The sequence below is a fragment of the Enhydra lutris genome, unplaced genomic scaffold, assembly GCF_002288905.1.
Source record: "Enhydra lutris kenyoni isolate GAN:26980312 unplaced genomic scaffold, ASM228890v2 scaffoldscaffold20, whole genome shotgun sequence".
Classification (NCBI taxonomy): Eukaryota; Metazoa; Chordata; class Mammalia; order Carnivora; family Mustelidae; genus Enhydra; species Enhydra lutris.
Genome location: NW_019154104.1, coordinates 9427968 through 9449526, shown reverse-complemented (window position 1 = coordinate 9449526; position 21559 = coordinate 9427968). Strand labels below are relative to the sequence as shown.

The window sequence follows — 21559 nt, the reverse complement described above, 5'->3', positions numbered from 1 at the left end:
GTTGACAAAGCTCAAGCATGTGGCGTTGTACATTTCAGTTTTACATGGCACTCAGCACATGTTAGTTATTAGTTTTCTTACTTCCATGCTTGGTACTCTTATTTCCAGTCTATACAAGTATCTCTCAAACTTTATTTTTATTGCTCCCTTAAGAAGGTTGCCTAGATATTTTCTTTTCCTAAAGTTCCCTTTCCCTTGTGACATTTTAGAACTGTAATCTACAGTATGTCTGTTTGTGTCATGTGGCCACTTGAAAGGCCACGGACTATATTAATATCTAAGTTTGTTCTGCTTTGTTTTTTCCCTCTTTTTCCTAAGAACCAGTTTTTACCCACCTTGGGGGTGATATTACCCTTGTAGAGAATGTATGATCTACTGTATGTCAGGTAATTGTGCTTTCCTCCACCCAAGGCTGTGGGGCACTGTGTCAGAGTGGGGCTGGCTTGATATTAGACTGGGCAAGTTGACCCGGGAGTCATGCTCCCTGCCCCGCCGGAGGAAGCCCGCCCTAAGATGGACATTTCGATTTGGAAGGTGTTGATGCAGAGAACCCGGTAAAGGATTGAAGCACATCATGGACCTTTAGAACCTGAAAGAGCAATTAGAGTTAGATAATATATTTTTCTTAATAACCTCCTAGCAGTTTTCATTTTTTATTAATGGATTGTCGTCAAAGGTATGAAGTCATTATTCGCTGGCCTGAAAAATAGGGAGTGGATGGATTCTTGGAACTGCTGGGGTTATATGACCATGGCATTTGAGAAAAGAAGATTTTAGCTTCACGACTGAGAAAACTTAAGGCCTTGAAGCTGAAGTTCAGTTTAGAGCAGAGTTCTGGAAGGAAGACTTCCCAGGGGTGTACAAACAAATTGCTTTGCGGTCCTGCTCTGAGAGTGGGGTATGAGTGAGCTGCTTCTTATTCATCTCATTTTACGATTGACTCTGGCATATCTTTCTTTTCCACCATACTGTGAACTCTTGAAGGGAATTACTTACCAGACTGTGTAGGCTGCCATAGCAAACCCCACAGACTGGGCTGCTTAAACCACAGAAGTTTATCTTCTCACAATCCTGGAGGGTGGACATCTGAAATCAAGATGTCAGCAGGATTCTGTGGCCTCTCTCCTCAGCTTGTGGATGGCCGTCTTCTTCCTGACCTCCACATGGTTCCTCTCTGTGTAACTGTGCCCTGATTGCCTCTTCTTGGAGGGACACCAGTCCCTATGCGATTCGGACCACCCTAATGACCTAATTTTAACTTAGTTACTTCTTTAAAGACTTTGTCTCCACATATGGACACATTCTGAGGTTCGAGAGGGTAGGACTTTAAAAAACGAGTTTTGTGGGACACAACTGCATCCATAACAACTCACTCCCTGTGGTGTGTGGACATTCAACAGTGAACGAACGAATGAATGAATGGATTTTTATTTGTGTTTTGTTTTGCCAAATTTGAATTAGCAATTCTATCAATACTTGTGAGTTATTATTAAGTTTCTTAAATTTTTTATATTTCTTTTACCCTGCAAGAGACAAAATCCCATGGGGGTATTTGTGTTTTTTTTAATAACTATGCTCAGATGCTCCCTCCATGAAGGCAGGTCCCCTTCTCCCCTGGAGAGCCACTGATGTCAGCAGGCCAGCCCTAGACTTTTGCTGGGCCCTGCTCAAGGGTTACAGAGAGGCCCACCACAGAGTTAATCTCTCAAACATTGTAAATCTTATTAACAAATTGCTTAAAAAGTGTGTACTATTCTCCTATGTGACTGATCTGCCTTTTAGAATGTCCTGGAAGGCCAGTCAGGTTTAACTTTAGAATTCTCAAACTGCACCATATTCTTTGTTTTGTTTTTTGTTTTTGTTTTTAGATTTTATTTATTTATTTAACAGACAGAGATCACAAGTAGGCAGAGAGGCAGGCAGAAAGAGAGGAAGGGAGGCAAGGCTCCCCGCTGAGCAGAGAGCCCAAGGGATGGATTCAGGGCAGGGTCCTGGGATTAGGACCTGAGCTAAAAGCAGAGGCTTTAAACCACTGAACCACCCAGGTGCCCCAACTCCACCACATTCTGCATGGAAAGGGACAATATAGACAGAACTGGTACCAAGCATCTTCTGTTCCCTCAGAGGTCCCATCCTGAGCTCCAAGGAGCCTTGTGTGTGCACCCACGTGCGCGTGCACACACACACATATATACACACACACGTATACACACACACACCAGCTCTGTGCTTCCCGCACCAGAAAAACAGACCTAGAGGTGCTGCAACCTCAGGAAGACGGCCCCCGCTGAGAAGCAAGTCCAGGCCACGGGACAAGGTTTCCGCAACCTGGCTGCTCGAGAGCATAGCCTGGAGGGGGCCATCCAGGCTTCAGATGGTCCTGGCCTTTGGCCCAGAGCACATCTTGACCTGGTAGGAGGGTGCAAGTCACAGGTCTGACGGTGGTACTGTGGTCAGTCATGGTTAGAGGAACTCCCAGGGATTTTGAGATTGTTCTCATACTCTGACTTCCCTGAAGAGTGAGCAAGAGAAGGGAAAGAACATTCTGAGGAAATATTAGGGTCAGGGCTTAGCGACAGCCAAAGGAAGCTAACGGAGTTTGTCGTTTCACCTGAGAATCTCTCCATTAAGTCCTGACCCTAGGTCTTCAGTTTTTGGCCCCATAAGTCCCACAAAAGACCAACTCACCACTTGCAAACAAACAAACAAACAAACTTGGGTCTAGAAGCATATGAGCTTTCAGGTGGAAGCAGACAATAATAAAATAATAAGCAAACAATAATAATAATAATAATAATAAGCAGACAATAATAAAACTGTCACCGCAAGGAGCGAAGCAGCAGTGCCCAACCCCTCAGGTGAGACAGAACAACCTTTCTGGAATGATGCAGCCCTGCCCAACCCTGGACAACACTGGCAAGTATTTTTGCCACTAGGGCCACTAAAAGCTGTTTTTTTTTGGTTTTTGTTTTTTTGTTTTTTGTTTTTTTTTAAATTATTTAAGCTTGTTTTCCAAGCCTTCAGAGCGGCAGGAAAAAATAAATAAATAAATAAAAAATTTAAAAGTCAGTGCTTTTCCTTACCACATAGAATAATTTATAGTAGGGACCAATTTACTTGCTAGGGAACAGCGGGTGGTCTGTACCTTTCTCAGTGAAAGGGACATTATGCTAACGAGGGTGGCTTGCTTCGGTACTTCGGTGCTTAAGATAGAAGGGGAGAGACCCTTCTAATTAGTTATGTGGCTGTCTTTACCCAGCATGGGTACCTCGCTTTGTCTTTAAAGTTCTTATTTAGTCAAAGCTATTTCTTTTATTTATTATTTATACTTCATCTCTTTCCAGAGAATTTGGGACAGCTGAAAAATGTGGGGGTTATTTATCCTGAAACAGGACATTGAAAGAAAAAATTGTGACAGAGGACAGAGCTTACTTTTCCTCTCCAAGCTCCTCGATAACATTTTCTGTTCTACTTTATCCCTTCCCCCAAAACTTCTTTCAGCTCTTTCCTGTGCAGATTCAGGTTATCACTTTCCTTCTTTACCTTCTCTCACCATACCCTCCATGTTCTAGTCCACTGAATCTTGGGCTTCCCATTGTCCTTAGAATAAAATCCAAATGGCTTGCCAGAGCCATGAGACTTTGTGTGACCAGGCCCATCAGTGGGCCTCTGTTCACTCCACTCCTCACAAATAAATGCCACCCACATTGGTTTTCTCGTTCCAGGAAGAGGTTAGGCTCTTCCTTCCTTGAATCTTTTCACCTGCTCTTACTACGCTCAGACGTTGAGTTGGCCTCTCTCTTCCCACGCACTGCCCTTCCTTGTCCCAGATCCCCAATTCATTACAACTCTTCATTCTTTGGGAATCCCATTCTCCAAGATGTCATCCATGGCCGCCATATCTAAACCCACACCTATCATCCACAGTGATATTCTCTGTCATCTTTCTTTATTTCCTTCATGACATGGCTCAGGACTTTATTATTCTTGTCTCATGTGTGTAGGGTTTTTTTTTTTTCTCCCTTTTCTGTCTTGCTTCCTAAACATGTCACTTTCCTGACTCTAAGGACTTTATCTTTCTCATCTTTGCATCACAAAGACCCCACCATATACCAGGCACAGTGGCCACTCAACAATTATTTGATGAATGAATGAGTGAGAAATACTAGCTCTAGGAGAAGATCAGATACACGCATTATTAGAATGTCTGCCAAGAATGTTTCGATTTCTGGAGAAAGTAGCATTCTAACCCAAAGGAACTGGTTTATAATTATAAAATTTTAAGCATCAGGGACCTGGTGAGGAAAGGTTTTGGAGGAAACCACATCATGTTAAGTGGTTGCCCATTCAATGTGTATTTTTCCTTGACCTATTTCTTGAATGTTTTGTCTCAGAGAGCAAACCTGCCATTTAGATGTAATCCTTTAGAAGATAGACCTTGTTAGACCAATCATGATACTGCCAAGGGTCTGGGGAGCCCATATTTTAGTCAAGCATGAGAATGTAGCTAATGAAGCAAAGAGTAATCTGCTCTTATTTCATACATGTATAGGGCAACTGAGATCTCAGTATTTTAATCTGCTTTATCATCCCAAACATCATGGTACTTTCTGATACTTGAGTTTTTTTTTTTTGTTTTTTGTTTTTTGTTTTTTTTTAAGATTTTATTTATTTATTTGACAGACGGAGATCACAAGGAGGCAGAGAGGCAGGCAGAGAAAGAGGAGGAAGCAGGCTCCCTGCTGAGCAGAGAGCCCGATGCGGGGCTCGATCCCAGGACCCTGAGATCATGACCTGAGCCGAAGGCAGAGGCTTTAACCCACTGAGCCACCCAGGCGCCCCTGATACTTGAGTTTTTAATTTTATTTAGAAGTGAAGATTGGAACTCTTTTCTGGACAACTATCAAGTAGCTGAGACAAAGATGGGGAAAAAATGGTCTTGCGTGGTGTGGTGTGTGTGGGGGTGTGTGGTGGGGTGTGGGTGTGTGTTACTGAGACCACTTTCAGCTGTGTTGCCTCCCTCTGGTGGAGGCTTTGTGTACATGGACATGGGTGGCATTGAGTCAGATTGTAGTTTGCTTTCTTAATGAAAAGAAAGAAAAAGTCATCATGTTCTAATGAGTGTGTGTATCTGTGTGTGTGTGTGTGTGTGTATTTGTCAGGGGTTGGGGGGAAGCATTTTTTTTTTAAACAAAGAATTAAGTGATTGAAATTGATTGACAGCATATAATTAAGAAAATACAAACTTTCTGCATTGGGGATAAAATTTGAAGCCTGCAGTGTTCATAAATGAAAGGAGTGCTCTGTGTATAAACCTGTAACAGGATCTGCGTGTACATTTAAATTCTCCTTTGTTTGGGAAACATCAACATTTCGTTCAAATGAGAAAATCTGCTAGTGTAGATTTTTCAAAGATAGCTTTTAAAATCTGCTGTGTATTTTTAATATTTTGTTTTGAATGATTCTTTTTGTGCCGTGTGAAGTTTATACTGGACAATACTAATGGGGTTTAATTTTCAGTCTGGGAAATCACTTGATTTTATCTTATCCCATATCTGACTGTGCTGGGGGAGATGCCATTGAGAAAAGGAGAAGGTCAAGGATAAGAAATCAACATCTTTCTTTTGTTTCTTTTTCCCTTTCGTGCCTCAAATCCAGAAATAGTCTCCTGAACATAGCCTGACACTTCAGCGTGACAGGTGTTCTGAAGACGAGGAGGTATTCTGTAAAACCTGTTTATTCAGTTAGGATATTTTGTACCATTTGCATTCAGCGCCATCCCTATGATACCAAAATAGGCTCATGCAATGAATTTTTCATTTTTTAAACTCAAAACCAGATAAATCACCTGCAAATACACACTATGTAATTTCATTTCATGTGCCTGATCAGTATCACTGCTGATACAGAATACAAATTCTGTATTCTCCGTGTGAAGGAGACAACAAGATTTTCTGTTTCTTTATGCATATTACATATGTGGTGCAGTATTTTGGTGGGAAAATGGGTCATGTTTATATTTTTGGATTCAGTTTATTTTTTTTCACGAGCTTTCTTATAGCTCTCAAAGTTCCCTGCCTAGTTTGTATGGATTTTAACTATGAGGAATGGTAAAGTGCCGTGCAATTAAAGCACAGTTGAACTGTCACTCTGAAATTTGTGTAAATATTTATAAGTTATTGGCATTATAGGAGAAGAAACACAATACTTGGATTTTTTGTTGTTGTCATTTTTGGTTTGGTTTTTTGTTTTGTTTTGTTTTGTTTTTTTAAGAAACATAGAGTTTCTGTAGTAGATCATAAGGACTTACCTGAATTCGGGTCAGAACTTCACAGAACGGAAAGGGTATGTATCTAGGGTGATCAGATGTGCCTTCATCAAGCCAAGTTTGTAATAATGGGTCAGACTGACCCCATTTCGGTCAATAATAGCACAGAATTTGAAGTTATTTTGCAAAACAATTATAGTGCTGTAGCAATCACAATTTTCTAGTTGCATGTTTTATGTTTTATGCCCTTGCTCAGGTCATCTAGTTTCTTTGTATCTAAAAACTATTCATCCATCTCTCTATCTGTACCTCAATCTCTCCACATAGGTTAGTGTTGCTTAAAACCTGTGAAGCCTTTTCCAAAATATTAGCTGGGTATGGTTCCTTATGGGACCTCAGATTGAAGATGTCAAAGAGTTTTAACAGACTGCCTCTTCAAGCAAAGTAATCATCTGAAGGTTGTTTTTTGATTGTTGTTTGTTTGTTGTTTTTTGATTCATCTATTTTTTTCTGTAAACACTGAATGTAGTGTCTGCCTTTGTAAGCTCTAGGGAAACAATAGTGAGCAAAAGCAGTCCAACCTCTGCCCGTATCGAGTTTACAGGGAAGCAAGAAAGGGGTTATGAACAAGACCCTGCAGCTTATACATGAGTTCAAATTCTGTCCCTTCCTGTCCCTTATCTGATGATCGGCTTTGGAGAAGCTACTTAACTTGGTACTCTTTCTCTCTGTGGGGGTAATAACCGTATCAAATGCATTGCTTTGGGGCACCTGGGTGGCTCAGATGGTGAAGCGTCTGCCTTGGGCTCAGGTCGTGATCTCAGGGTCCCGGGATTGAGCTCCGCATCGGGCTCCCTGCTCAGCAGGGAGTCTGCTTCCCCACTCCCTCTGCCTGCCTCTCTACCTACTTGAGATCTCTCTCCGTCAAGTAAATAAATGAAATCTTTAAAAAAAAATTATTGCTTTATTATGAATCAGCACATAGGTTCTTAAAAAGTATCTGAAACTGCAAATGCTAAGTTAGAAATGCTCTTAAAACACTGCAATGAATAAGTCAAGTGGGCATTTGGCTGTACAGGGGAGGAGCTAAGAGGACAGGCTAGGATGGAGATTGTAGTTTATGATTCATTTGCATGTGCAGATGACAGTTTAAACTTGGGGTTGGATGCCATGTCCTACAGAAAGAGAAGGAGAGCAGCACCTGGATCCGAGCTTACTAAACTCACACTGAATGCTTGGATAGAGGAGGGGAAGCCTGAAAAACAGCAGATAAGAGGAGCAGGAGGAAACCCAGCAGACTATGATGTCATAGCAATCAGAGAATAAGAACATTTCAGGAAAGGCACACACAGCAGGTCTAAATGATGCTGTGAGATAAAGAAAGAAGGAGACAGGCAAGAACCCCTGGATTTACCAATCTGGGGCTGATCGTTGACATCAGTGAGACAGGCTGGTGTGAAAGTAGAGACAGGAACCAGTGTGGAGAGTGATGGTGGGAGATGGGTGGGAGGTGAGACAACAGAGATTCAATTATGGCCCATTCTTTCTAGAAGTTTGGCTAAACGTCAAGAGAAAAATGGGGCAACAGCTGGAGGAAGCGTTATTTTTAAGTGGAAAATACTAAAGAATTTTTTTTAATTTTTATTTTTTTATTTTAGAGATAGAATGCGAGCAGGGGAGGTGCAGAGAGAGAAGACAAGCAGACCCTGCATTAAGCACAGAGTTGCACGCAGGGGTCGATCCCATGACCCTGAGATCATGACCTGAGCCAAAATCAAGAGTCGGACACCCAACTGACAGAACCACCCAGTCGCCCCCAGAGAATGTTTAGAAATAGATCCAGTCTGAGACAGAGAGTTTGCATACAGAGGGGAGAACACAGAGAGATATATTCTAGAGATGCCTGTAGGGTAAGGCCCCACAAGAGAAATGGAGTGGTCAGCTTTTAAGGAAAAGAAAGTAGGTGCAGACACAGATGGACTCAGATGTTTGGCAACGAGAAGACGTGGGAGATCTGTCTGATGTCTTCTGCTTGTCTTCAGATTAAAGTCAGGTTGTCTACTGAAAATGAGAGAAGTTAGTGATGTAAGGAGAGTGAAGACTGCCTCCATCTTTGAGGAGAATGAGGGAGGAATTTTTCAGAGAAGTAGAACAGGGTTGCTAGATGGGGGGGCAGCCTCACTGCAGATGAGTGATCTCTTATTTAAAGTAGATCTCATGTGGGCTATTAGGTGACTTTCTCTGGTGAGAATCTGAAACTCAGGCAGGCACAGGAGAGACTGGGTTTGTGATTGGGTGGGTTTGTTTGCTTGATTCAAAATGCAGTGAAAGAATAGAGGGCAGAAGAATTTTCTGAAATAAGAGGTTGTATACCCTAAACCAATAAGATAGGAGGGGAATGTGTTCTTTTTCTTTTGTTTTGTTTTGTTTTCTCTCTCTCTCTTTTTAAATCTTATCAGAAAAACTGACCCGGGATTCTATGGCTAGGATTTGCTACTGTTTGAACTTGAGTAAGTCACAGATTTCTCCAAGGTTGTCTCATCATTTGCAAATTCGACATAACAATGACTTATTTCTCATGGCTCTGTGAGTATTGCACCATACTAGCAGTGGTTAACTCTTAATAGGTATTTGACTATTTAGCTGAATTTGAACTCAAGTTGGAAATGCACCAGAGTTTACGGGTGCATAAAGTGATTATAGTCATTTACTTATTTCTTCTTTTTTCTGTTGATTATTGAGGTCAGTGTTAACAGGAAGCTCCAATCTCTTGTCCTATCCCAACGTAGCTTTCCTTTCCAAAAAAAAAAAAAAAAAAGAGGGAGAAGAAGGGAAGAAAAGAAGATGACTTCTCATTCTCCTCTCCCCTACTCTAGGTGAATGCTTGGGAGCATGACAGACTGGGGGACAGCGTGGAAAGGGACACAAGTATTCAGAGTGAGCACTGCATGTGTAGTTCATAGGGCAGAAGACAGAAGAAGAAATCTTTGACTTTTCTGGAGTCAAGTGTTCTTATGGGATTGTTTAGAAACAGTCCCCTACAGAAGGAAAAAAAAAAAAAAAAAGATCTAGCAAGATCTTCCTTAAAATTATTGTCTGTTAGAATGCTGATCTCATTTTCTACAGATTTTTTTCCCTTGGAATTCAAGGAATTCTTGATACCTACGACATCTCATCCCAAGCTATTAGTATGCAGAAGGTGGCCATATATTGGGCAATTGGTGACTGGCTTTACTGCTTCAACAGCTTTTGCCACAGTGGCTCCACATAAAGACCTTCCCAAGCTGTAGAATGTGGTGGCAGCCAACTTGGGGTTCTTTGAGATGAAGTGGGAAAGGAAGCTTTGCTGTTCGTTTTGCTAGCAGCCTATCAGTAGCCTCAAGCCCTTCAGACTCCTCCCGTCCTTGGCACCTTGATGCTGGCCACCAGCTGAACTACAGCTTGGTTTCCCACTCCTGCTGAGTCCTGGAGTCACAGGGAAGAATAGACAATGGGCTCCCTGGGATAATTACCCTTTATTTATGCATCAGTCCATTTTGGAAGTTTTATTCACTTCAGATGCCAGGCCACTGATAGTTTTGTATATTTAATCAGTAGGGAGAGGTTTTTGTTTTTACAGGAAAGTGCATGTTGGTTTTAATACCATCATAACTAAGGCCATTCATAAAATCATGCCAGTAGCTAGTATTTTCTTAGGGAAAATTTATAATACCATCCTCTGTTCATTCCATCAATATGGCTACTTCATCTCTGTAGACTTCATTTGAGGTTGATATGCCTATCTCCTATGGGTTGTTGTGGGATTACAAGAAATGAAACATATTAAAATGCTTTTTAGAATTATAAAGAGCTTCATGCAAAGAGTTATTTGATCTGATGTGAACAGATACTCAAACATGGAGCCTGTGCCATAGATATCTTTCTAGTAACCGGGTCTATGCCTGGCAGGGAGTGGGTACTCCCCATGGGTTTGCTATGCTGTACGTGGTGCTGGTTTTACCACATGAGTCTTGTTTTCCATTCCAGACAGCACATATCAAGAAATGGAGGCACCAGCATTGCTAAGATTCTGAAGCAAAGGAAAGAAATGGGACATTTACATAGGAAAGGAGAAGATCTGAGAGACCCAGTACATGTCTCCACATATTTGCTGTGTTGATGGGTGGGAAGATGTATGTGTATATCTCCAAAGGAAAGAACTATGATCAGTAAACAAAAGGGGAAAGTAAAATTTGATGGATTCAAAAGAACCAACTCTCTACTAAATTCAGGACAAAAGCTCCCTGAGCAGGAGGCATTTTGCTATTGCTGCTGGTTTTTAAAGCTAAAAATGGGAATGGCCAACACATAATGAGCGGATGTTTTCCACATGTTTGATTATACTTGAAATGATTTGCAGCCTAACAACTGTGAGAAAATTATACTACCAATTTCTCCATTTGACAAATCAGTTAACAAGGGAGGGGAAGTGATTCGCCCAGGTTAACACCACTGGCAAGTCAGAAAACTGTCTGAGTCACCTGTCACCAGAGCCCAGCACAGTTGGTGGGCTAACTAATTGGGCTAATACCAATACTTGGTATTCTTAGTTACTTCATATGTGTGACCTCTAGTCTTCCCAAGGATTTTGTGAGCATGCCTTGTTATCCCCTCTTGAGATGAACAAAGAGAGGGAGGTTAAGTCAAGTGCCTATTGTCATGCTTTGGAGGAGTGGCTAAGCTGAGGTCAAAACCAAACTCTAACTTACCCCAAACCCTTTGCTTTTGCCAGGCCACCACAGCTACTGCTCCACCTCTCACAAGTCAATTTGATCCAGAAAAAGAGAAAAACCAGTTGTCTCCATGCCCTTATAGCGGGTATTTGGGCAGTCAAACCCTAACGTGGTTGATCATCAGATCCCTCTGGAGAATATTGACAAAAGGCACATGCACAGCCTTCTTTGAAGACCTATCAAACCAAACATCTGTAGGATTTACCTAGAAACCTCCTTTTTTCACCATCTTTCCCTAGGGTTTTTGATGACCCCTGGGGTTGGAGAATCTCTGAATCAGATGCTGGGGCAAAGTCCTCTCAGAGAGAAGAGCCTCTGAAACCAGCTGTTTTCCTTGCTTGAAACGTGAGGTTCTCAGTATACATTTGTTTGAGCAAATGAATGAATGTATAATTGAGCGAACTACCTTCTTTGGAAATGAATTGAAAAATAAATAGATATGGGCTCTAGGGGGTCCATCCTCTATGGACTGTATATTTGTTTCTTTTCTTTAGTCCTCTTGGTCCTATCTCAGTAGAATTCTTCTCTATTAGTGTCTGTTCACCCCAAGTTTAAACATCATGAAGCCCCAGTCTTGCATCCAGATATGAGGATGTTGGTGGAACCGAGAACTGGCCAGTGGGAGCTCTGTAGCGGGTGAAGAACAGCCAGTGACCGTAAAGCATGTGTCCTCAAAGTTTATGCCCGTGAGTTTTTAACACTGGTTGCTTGTTCTAAACTTATTATTTGAACCAACTGCATTGGAAGCCATGTGGGAACAACTCTTCAAATGTGTTAGAGAATTTTATGCTTGCCAGGAGAATAGCTTTTTTTTTTTTTTTTTTTTTTTGGTCCAATTTTAATGTTTTCAATTCTAGACTGACTGGAGCCAGGGAATTGTCAGCTGTTTATATAAAGTGTTTCCTTTCCTTCCTTTCCTCTTTTCCTCCTCCTCTCCCTCCTCTCCCTCTTCCCTTCTTTCTTTCAGCAAATAAAAATGTTCATCTAATGAGAAACTTCAAGGGGCTTGGTTAAGTGTCAGTGAATGAGATGAAAAAATGGCTTCAAGTTAGGGGCGACTATTGTTATATTTTTCCCCAAATTCCTCTGCTAATCCCCACATCTTGGCCCGCTAACTATAGAACTCTCCTGACTGTTGTAAGAACAGTATTTATAACCTATCTTCCGGAATGTGGAAATGTGCACAAGATCTATAAATTGTTTTAGTGTTTCCAGATTGTAACAGAGACACTCGTAGTATAGTTGAGACTATGGATTCTGCACCTGTGTGTCTGATTTTAAGCACAAAGTGTCTAACTCCAGAAGTGCTAAGTCCCAGGTACCCAGGGAAACTTTTGTAGAGAATCCCTCTTTGGGTTAGCTTTCTCATTCATAGCCTTTCATGCACGGGGCTGTCTTGTCACAATCCAGCCAATGCTGAGACCGTTAAGATTTTATTGGGTTTGTCCTGGTGTCATTATATTATGTAATCGGCAGTGCTTATTGACAATTCTTATTTTCTGTACTATGATTTTTATAGTCTGAGTTTATTAAGCGCTCCTGGAATACAGGCTCCTGGAATTAATTAAAAAAAAAAAAGTCTTCTTAGGCAGCACTGGGAGGGAAACACTTTGCTGAAAGCTTTTACGTGATTTATACGCTTTGAGTCTCAGTTCCTATGAAAAGAGTTAAATTAGAGTAAAGTAGCCCAGAATAACTGTTGCCATTACGGTCAGCTTTAACAGAATGGCAGGGCCAGGTTCTTGGAGTCTCCAAAGAGCATCTGTTCCATGTTGATTTATACTCAGCCTTTGGAAACTGTGTTTTCTATTTTCAGTGAAAATTCCTGTTTTTCCTTAGCATCTTCCATTAAACCATTCTTTACAATCTCTAGTTTTCCTGGAAAGGAAGCATATTCAGTGCAATATTCAAACAAATAGGAAAGGAGAAACAAAATCAACCAAACAAAAACCAATTTTTGCCCTCGATATTTGAAACTCAGCTTGTAAGCAAAATCTTTTATTCCCAATATTTAGAGACTTATAAATGGAAATGGCCAGTGAACTTGAAACATAGGTTTGTTTATTATCTTCTGGAAGTAGGACTCCTCAAGTGAGAAGCAGGCAGAGTTGGGAGAACGTGCTGTCCAAGTTTTATTTCTTCTCTCGGCTGGACTGGCTTTCACCTTTTGATCCCTGTTACAACCAGCTTGGGTCCATGTGCAGAACTTCTGGAATCTCTTCCCTTGCTTGCAATTTTTTAGCCTTCAGACCAGCACAGAGACAATCTCTGTCCTGCAGCGTTTTTCCTGATACCCCAGGGACTAGGTTAGAGCTCTTTATGCAGTACCGTAATTCTCTGATACCCTAAGAGTGGGATACTTTACATAGTACCGTAATTCCCTGCTTATTAATTTCTCTCCCCTCACTGACTTTAGTCAAGCACATGAAGCCAAAACCCACATTAGCTCCGCCTCAGACTGTATTCTCATTCTAGTGCCCAAGAAATATTGGTTGAATAAATGAATGAAAAACATGTTACGTTTTCATGGGTTTTTTTGGTGTCCATTACAAGAAGCATTTTTAGCTTCTATTTATTTGAAATCTATGCTCAATTTCTTCTATAAAATTAGAATAATAATGCTAATCTTCTAAGGCACTTATAAGATGCTGTGGGTCAGTGGTTCGTAGCTGGGGGTGATTTTGTCACCCCAGGGGACATATGACAGTGTGACTGGAAACATTTTTGGATGTTCATGGCAGCCTCACACAGAATTATCCAGCCCAAAATGTCAATAGTGCTGAGTTTGAGAAATTCTGGAGTATATGGAAAGGCATAGAACTTAGCAGGTTCAAGGTGATTTTATTTTGCAGTACATGTTGGAGTTCACCTCTTTGGACAACATAAATAACCATAATTAGGGAGAGAATAATAGTTTTTATTTATTATGATCTTGCCTGTGTCAGACATCATGAAAACTTTCTGCAAATACTATCTTATTTAATTCTCTCAAGAATACTACGAGATAGGAGCTATTTATTATCCTAATCTTTCAGGTGAGGGAAGGAAGGTGTCAAAGGTCAAGATCCTGAGGCTACTCCTTGTCAGGAGTGGGACAAGAACTGGGGGGCTATGCGTTTGACCATTCTACTATAAGGCTTTCTTTTTTCCTTTTTTTTTTTTTCTCCTTTTATTTTTCTTATTTTTTTTTCTTAAATTAACATATAATGTATTATTTGCTTCAGGGGTACAGGTCTATGAAACATCAGTCTTACACAATTCACAGCACTCACCATTGTACATACCCTCCCCAATGTCCATAACCCAGCGCCCCCATCCCTATCCCCCACTCCCCAGCAACCGTCAGTTTGTTCCTGAGATTGAGTCTCTTGTACTTTGTCTCCCTCTGGATCCCATCTTTCTTTTATGAATAGAGTCTTCAGCTTAAGGTCTGAAAGCATTTCTGCTCTCAGTATTACATACGAATTAGCCTGAAAATATAGAAGAAATTTTAGCCTACTTCAATGAAAAAAAAAAAAAAAGTCATTATTGCCTAGATGTTTGTAATTTTACACTTGCACTAATTTGAACAAAGATACAGTATATTGACTGACATATATAGGCTGTCATCGATGCAAGGATTACAACAAATCTGCTGTTTGCTGTAATTTTGTGGGATTCTCAAGAAATTCCAAGAAAACCCTGAGAGTTTGTTTTCATTCAGAACTGAAGTTGTCATAGCTGATTAACGTATTGTGATCTTGATGGGACTTTTCTTCTGTTAAGGTGGATAAACCATGACAGTTTGTCCGAAGTAATCCTATTAGAGGATTTCTTCAGGACCACATCCTCCTCTTACATAATTACAAAAGAAGCACTCCTAAGTAGAGTCTGTCAGCAAGAGAGCAAGGCCTGGGGCAAACGGTGAGGGGGGTGGGTGGGGCTTTTCCCCTTCCGTACAGAAGACGAGGTGCAGACAAATGGAAAATGTGTAATTTGGGAGCATGATAGTTTCCAGGTCCAAAACCTGAGTACTTTGTTACCTCCCAGTGATTATTGCTTTGCGGTTGTCACGTGATGACTTTTCTAAGTAACTTAGATCATCCTCAAGTACTAGCTCCTTGTTTCCAGGGCCCTAAAACTTGGCTATAAACGTAGTTAAGAAACATCCATTCTTTTTGCTTAGGAACTTAGAACTCTGGAGCAGCTGTTTTTCTCTCCGAAGATTCTATTTATTCTGTGCTGGCATCCCATGTCGAAGATTCCTGTGGAATACTCAGAACTGGGTTAGGTTCTGTTCTATGGGTCTCACTTTCCTACCTCCTGTGAAGAGTAAATGCTAATGGCACCAAACAAATGTTTGTTCTTAAATAAATCCTGCTGTATCAAGTGGGCTTCCCTGATTACAAAAAAACTTTTTAAGCTTCTACTGGGCTTTAGTGCTTGTCACTCATACATACATTTTCAAGGGTATGTTGAGGCCAAGTGTATGGTATGTCATTGCACTACTGCTCCTTCTACAAGACGTCATTTATGTAGAAGATACAATTTGAGACTATCTCCTGGGGACCAAAGTGATCAATATGCCTTATGCTTTTCCTCTTCCTTAAGAGTTATTTGATATGCTCTTGCATTTGTTTTATAGTTAATAAAATAAAACGTTTGAATGATTAAATAAGATGTTACTGTGTTTAGGGAATGCCTCTCAGATGTTAACATGCACATCCTAGGTTTTTGCTAACATGCAGATTCTGCTTTTCCAGCAACTTCCCAGCTTGAGTTCACATTCCTGGACCAGGATCACCTTCCAATAGCAAGCTATTGGGGAACACTGAGATGGCTTTAAAATTTGAAATCTGAGCTAAGGATGACATCAGGCTGATGACATTAAACTCATTTTTCCTGTACTATCCCATTTGTATTATAAATTATTCTTTAAGCAGATAGGGAGATTTTTGCTGGAGCAGGGGGATGGCTCCTGTCTAGTGGTGAAACGTATATTTTTAAGTCTTAACAAATTAAATTATGTTTGGTTTTTACATGCAGTATCATAGCTTAGGCAGTTTTTGCCTGGACAAACATTCCCTATCCCACCCCTTTCCCTTTAAAAGCTTTTGAATAGTAAGACATGCATTTTGCTGTTTCAGGTCACCAGAGGCTTTTTTTTTTTTTAGGTGTTCACAATTTTTTTTTTTTAAGTTGTGGAACAAATTTACAATATCCTTGACACTTAAACAGCATTTACAGTGTTTTTTTTTTTCTTTTTAAAATTATGTTTCTAAAGATAACTAAGGGAACAATTTCAAGTAGTTCCTCTGTGCTTCTAGATATAAGTTGTTTTGAGTTTCTGTCTGTTGGTGAGAATTAAGAAACTCATAGCTTGCCATGTCCTGTCATGTTAGCTTATTTTGTAAGGAAATCAAATCTGGCACCGTTCAATTAACTGCTTTACCTCTCTGATCTAAAAACAGACAGAACACACAGAGCAGGAAGGCATCATTTGCCTTTACTTCCCCAGCCGGGTGTGCTATCATTTCAAAGTCTGCTGAAGGTTCTTCTTGAAAAGTAGAAAAAAAGCCCTCACAGAGGAGAGGAAGGTGGTAGAGTTGAAAAATAACTTATTCCCAGTCATGAGCTTGGCAGCTCTCAAGGAGATTGGAAGGGTGTATCTCATCTGTACGTGGCATCTGTACGTGGAGGTCCCGAAAGGGGGAATAAATAGAAATGTTATCATGGACTGGAGCCTAGTCGTTCTCCTTGGTAACTCAAGCGTAAACTATTTTGGAAAAGAGTGAAGATGAAAAGAGGCAAAAAGTGGGGAAGAAAAGAGAAATCTTCTCTCTGCCTTCATGCATGCTTCTGTGTGTTACTTTTATCCCTCTCCCTCACAATGTCAGATCAAAAGGACACATCTTTTTATTTTATTTTATTTTTTAAATTAGTTTCAGAGGTAGAATTTAGTGATCCATCAACTGCATGTAATACCCAGTGCTCTTTCCATTACGTGCCTTCCTTAATGCCCATCGCCCAGTTATCACATCACCCCACCCACCTCCCGTCCTGTAACCTTGTTTGTTTCCTAGACTTCAGCATTTCTCATGTTTTGCCTCCCTCTCAATTTTCCTCCTGTTTCATTTTCCTTCCCTTCCCCAATGTTCATCTATTTTATTTCTTAAATTCCACATATGAGTGATCATATGGTATTTTACTTTCTCTGACTTTATTTCATTTAGCATCATATCAAAAGGACACATCTTTTTAAAGGACTTCATCAGTCCCTGTCTTGCCTTTGTTTATTTATAACTAGAAAGGGTTTCATGTGTTTGCCCTCAAATTGTATTAATTACTCAGTCGCTTGTGCCGTCTTGAAACAAGATGTGACCAGTTGGTTTGTAGGTGATCATCAGGATTGATTCAGTGTATTCAACAGTGAGCCTTGTTCTTTTCTATTTGGTTATGCAAATGAATATGTAAGAGAAGGTACTGATGGGGATGTAAATTTCACAGGGTGACCCCTGAGGGTGAGAGGCAACATTGAATCATGTTCCCTTCTTGAATACCTTTTCAACCAAATTATTGTTACTTAAAACATCACTTTAAGCCAGCTCCTGCCTCTCTGGTCACTTGGTCCCAGTTTTTGAAGGGCAAAGAATCAGATTAGCCCTTCATCCATTAGGACCTTAGCTGACTTTTTTCTCTTTGCTTTCCTACAACAGGTTGCAGATTGAGTTTAACCAAGAAGTTCAGAGTCTGATCAACGCTGACCTGATCTACAGTACGAGAAGGGAGTTCCAGTTCTGCCTGCCCAGCTGGGCCCCTGGTGACTGCTGAAAACTTGGCTTCACTCATTACCTGTGTGTGAAAATTCTCCCTATTGAATTTTTTTTTTTTTTTTTTTTTCACATGGAGGACAATAACAAAGAAGACAACACAGGCTGATAAAACCAGAGACCATAGGAGAATTCTTTTACCACAGGCCTTCAAGACTTTTCCTCTACTTGGAGTTCTGGACTTTAACAGAACCCTGTCCAATCACTTTGGTTTTGCTATATATATATATAATTTTCTTTTTCTTCTCTTTTTAGTTTCCCTACCACCTTGTATTTTGTTTCTGTACTTCAGAAATGGGCCTACAGACCACACAGTGGCCCAACCATAGGGCTTTTTTCCTGAAATCTTGGCTTCTTATCTCCTTGGGGCTCTACTCACAAGTGTCAGAAATCTTGGCGTGCCCTAGCGTGTGCCGCTGCGATAGGAACTTTGTCTACTGTAATGAGCGAAGCTTGACCTCAGTGCCTCTTGGGATCCCGGAGGGCGTAACCGTACTCTACCTCCACAACAACCAAATTAATAATGCTGGATTTCCTGCAGAACTGCACAACGTCCGGTCCGTGCACACGGTCTACCTTTATGGCAACCAACTGGATGAATTCCCTATGAACCTTCCCAAGAACGTCAGAGTTCTCCATTTGCAGGAAAACAACATTCAGACCATTTCACGGGCTGCTCTGGCCCAGCTCTTGAAGCTCGAGGAGCTTCACTTGGATGACAACTCGATATCCACAGTGGGGGTGGAGGACGGGGCCTTCCGGGAGGCTATTAGCCTCAAACTGTTGTTTCTATCCAAGAATCACCTGAGCAGTGTGCCTGTGGGGCTTCCTGTGGATTTGCAAGAGCTGAGAGTGGATGAAAATCGAATCGCTGTCATATCAGACATGGCCTTTCAGAACCTCACAAGCTTGGAGCGTCTGATCGTGGATGGCAACCTCCTGACCAACAAGGGCATCGCCGAGGGCACCTTCAGCCACCTCACCAAGCTCAAGGAATTTTCCATCGTGCGGAATTCCCTCTCCCACCCCCCTCCCGATCTCCCAGGTACACATCTGATCAAGCTCTACCTGCAGGACAACCAGATCAACCACATCCCTCTGACAGCCTTCTCAAACCTGCGCAAGCTGGAACGGCTGGATATATCCAACAACCAGCTGCGTGTGTTGACTCAAGGGGTCTTTGATAATCTCTCCAACCTGAAGCAGCTCACTGCTCGGAATAACCCCTGGTTTTGTGACTGCAGCATTAAATGGGTCACAGAATGGCTCAGATACATCCCTTCATCTCTCAACGTGCGAGGTTTCATGTGCCAGGGGCCCGAGCAAGTCCGGGGGATGGCCGTCAGGGAGCTGAATATGAATCTTTTGTCGTGCCCCACCACGACCCCTGGGCTGCCCGTCTTCACCCCGGCCCCAAGTACAGCCTCTCCAACAACTCAGCCCCCCCCCTTCTCTGCCCCAACCCCCAGCAGAAGCAATACCCCCCTGACTCCCACCACCTCCCGGCTGCCCACCATTCCTGACTGGGACGGCAGGGAAAGAGCGACCCCGCCAATTTCTGAACGGATCCAGCTCTCTATCCATTTTGTGAACGACACGTCCATTCAAGTCAGCTGGCTCTCTCTCTTCACGGTGATGGCATACAAACTCACGTGGGTGAAAATGGGCCACAGTTTGGTGGGCGGCATCGTCCAGGAACGCATTGTCAGCGGTGAGAAGCAGCACTTGAGCCTGGTGAACCTAGAGCCCAGATCCACCTACCGGATTTGTTTGGTGCCCCTGGATGCTTTTAACTACCGAGCTGTGGAAGATACCATTTGCTCTGAGGCCACCACCCACGCCTCCTATTTGAACAACGGCAGCAACACTGCTTCCAGCCACGAGCAGACGACTTCCCACAGCATGGGCTCCCCTTTTCTGCTGGCCGGCCTGATCGGGGGGGCAGTGATATTCGTGCTCGTGGTCTTGCTCAGCGTGTTTTGCTGGCGCATGCACAAAAAGGGACGCTACACGTCCCAGAAGTGGAAGTACAACCGAGGTCGGCGGAAAGATGACTATTGCGAGGCCGGCACCAAGAAGGACAATTCCATCCTGGAGATGACCGAAACCAGCTTTCAGATCGTCTCCTTAAATAACGATCAGCTCCTTAAAGGAGATTTCAGACTGCAGCCCATTTACACCCCGAATGGGGGCATTAATTACACAGACTGCCATATCGCCAACAACATGCGATACTGCAACAGCGGCGTTCCAGATCTGGAGCACTGCCACACGTGACAGCCAGAGCCCCGGCGTTAGGAAGGCGGACGGTGAGACTCTCCAGAACACACACGTGTGCGCACCTAGAGACGCGCGAATTACATTTGATAAATGTTACCCAGATGCATTTGTGCATTTGAATACTCTGTAATTTATACGGTGTACTATATCATGGGATTTAAAAAAAAAAAGTGCTATCTTTTCTATTTCAAGTTAATTACAAACAGTTTTGTAACTCTTTGCTTTTTAAATCTTAAAAAAAAAAATAGTCGCTGAAGTACTGTACAGGGTTGTACAAGGAGAACCCAACGCCAAGGCAAAAGACGGAGTGATTCTTCCTCATGAGGCACATTAACCATTTTTGCTGTGGAAGCTGTCAGAGTAAATTCCTTTCTTACCGTCGGCCGGTGGTTACATGAAAGGGCAGATTAGAAGAGCTCATCAGGGTAGGCTAAGTGATGGGGGTGAAACAAGAAATGGCCCAGATACCTTCATGCTATTTCTGCCCTTCCTAGTCTGGAAGAGAAGTTAAAAATCTCCAAATAGAAGAAAGGAGGTAGCTACCCTGAGTTGACCCAAAGCAGGAAATAGAGAAAAGCATCATGAGGAAGCCCGTTCCTGTAAGATAAGTTAACCCAACCCGGCAGAACCCAGCAAATGACATTTCGGAAAAGAACTTCAAACTCGGGTGTTGGCTTTCTGACCGGGAGCTTAAAAATCACTCCTCATGCTTCCCTGACCCTATATGATAACAGAGTTAGAGACCTGAGTCTGATTTCAGTCATCTGCAGGGACAGGTAGGATGTTCCAGCAAGAAAACTCCCTTTAAAAGTGTTACTATTCAAATTATATGTCAGGTTGAATCACATTCAACAGAGATATATTCTAGAATACTTTTTTAGAAGAGGCTAATAAAATAATGGGAAGAATTATATTGAATGGAATTATTTTTGATAATGAGAATTATTTGGGTAGATTCACTGCAGCTATGTCAACCTGATATTTAGACCAACAAGAGGTTAGTGTTTGGAATATACTGAACTTGTTATTTAAAAACTATTGATACCATTTAGACAAAAACAAGTCATGAGTGTTTCTGCTATACTTTATCAAATGACTGTGTTAACACATATCATGTTGAAATAGCTTGCATTAATACCTTTATCCCCTCGCAAATTTGTCTTCCAATCACCTCACATATATTTTCGTAATTAGCTATTTATGCTACATTTGTTTGATTTTTTTCCCACTCTGCTTAAAATTTGAAAGAAAATTTTAGATGACAGTTTTGGTTGCACAAAATATCCATATATACTTAAACACTTTAAAATGTATACTAATTTTCAGTGTTAATAATTCTATGGGGACACATCAAAGCTGGATGGTTTTTTTTTTTTTTTAAAGCAATACTGAGCTTCCACTTTGAACTGACTTTGACCAGTGTTCCAGTT

General features: G+C 41.6%; 1 protein-coding gene across 1 annotated transcript; it reads left to right on the top strand.

Moving 5' to 3' along the window:
• Positions 1-18078: 18078 nt before the first annotated feature.
• LOC111148668 (fibronectin leucine rich transmembrane protein 2) lies at positions 18079-21036 on the top strand. Its single transcript, XM_022505437.1, has one exon. It carries the CDS (start codon positions 18144-18146, stop codon positions 20124-20126), a length of 1983 nt encoding a protein of 660 aa, XP_022361145.1. The 5' UTR covers positions 18079-18143; the 3' UTR covers positions 20127-21036.
• Positions 21037-21559: the final 523 nt, after the last annotated feature.

What these genes read in the sequence shown, in the direction of transcription:
- LOC111148668 (XM_022505437.1), top strand. Translation starts at nt 18,144, where the DNA reads ATGGGCCTACAGACCACACAGTGGCCCAACCATAGGGCTTTTTTCCTG.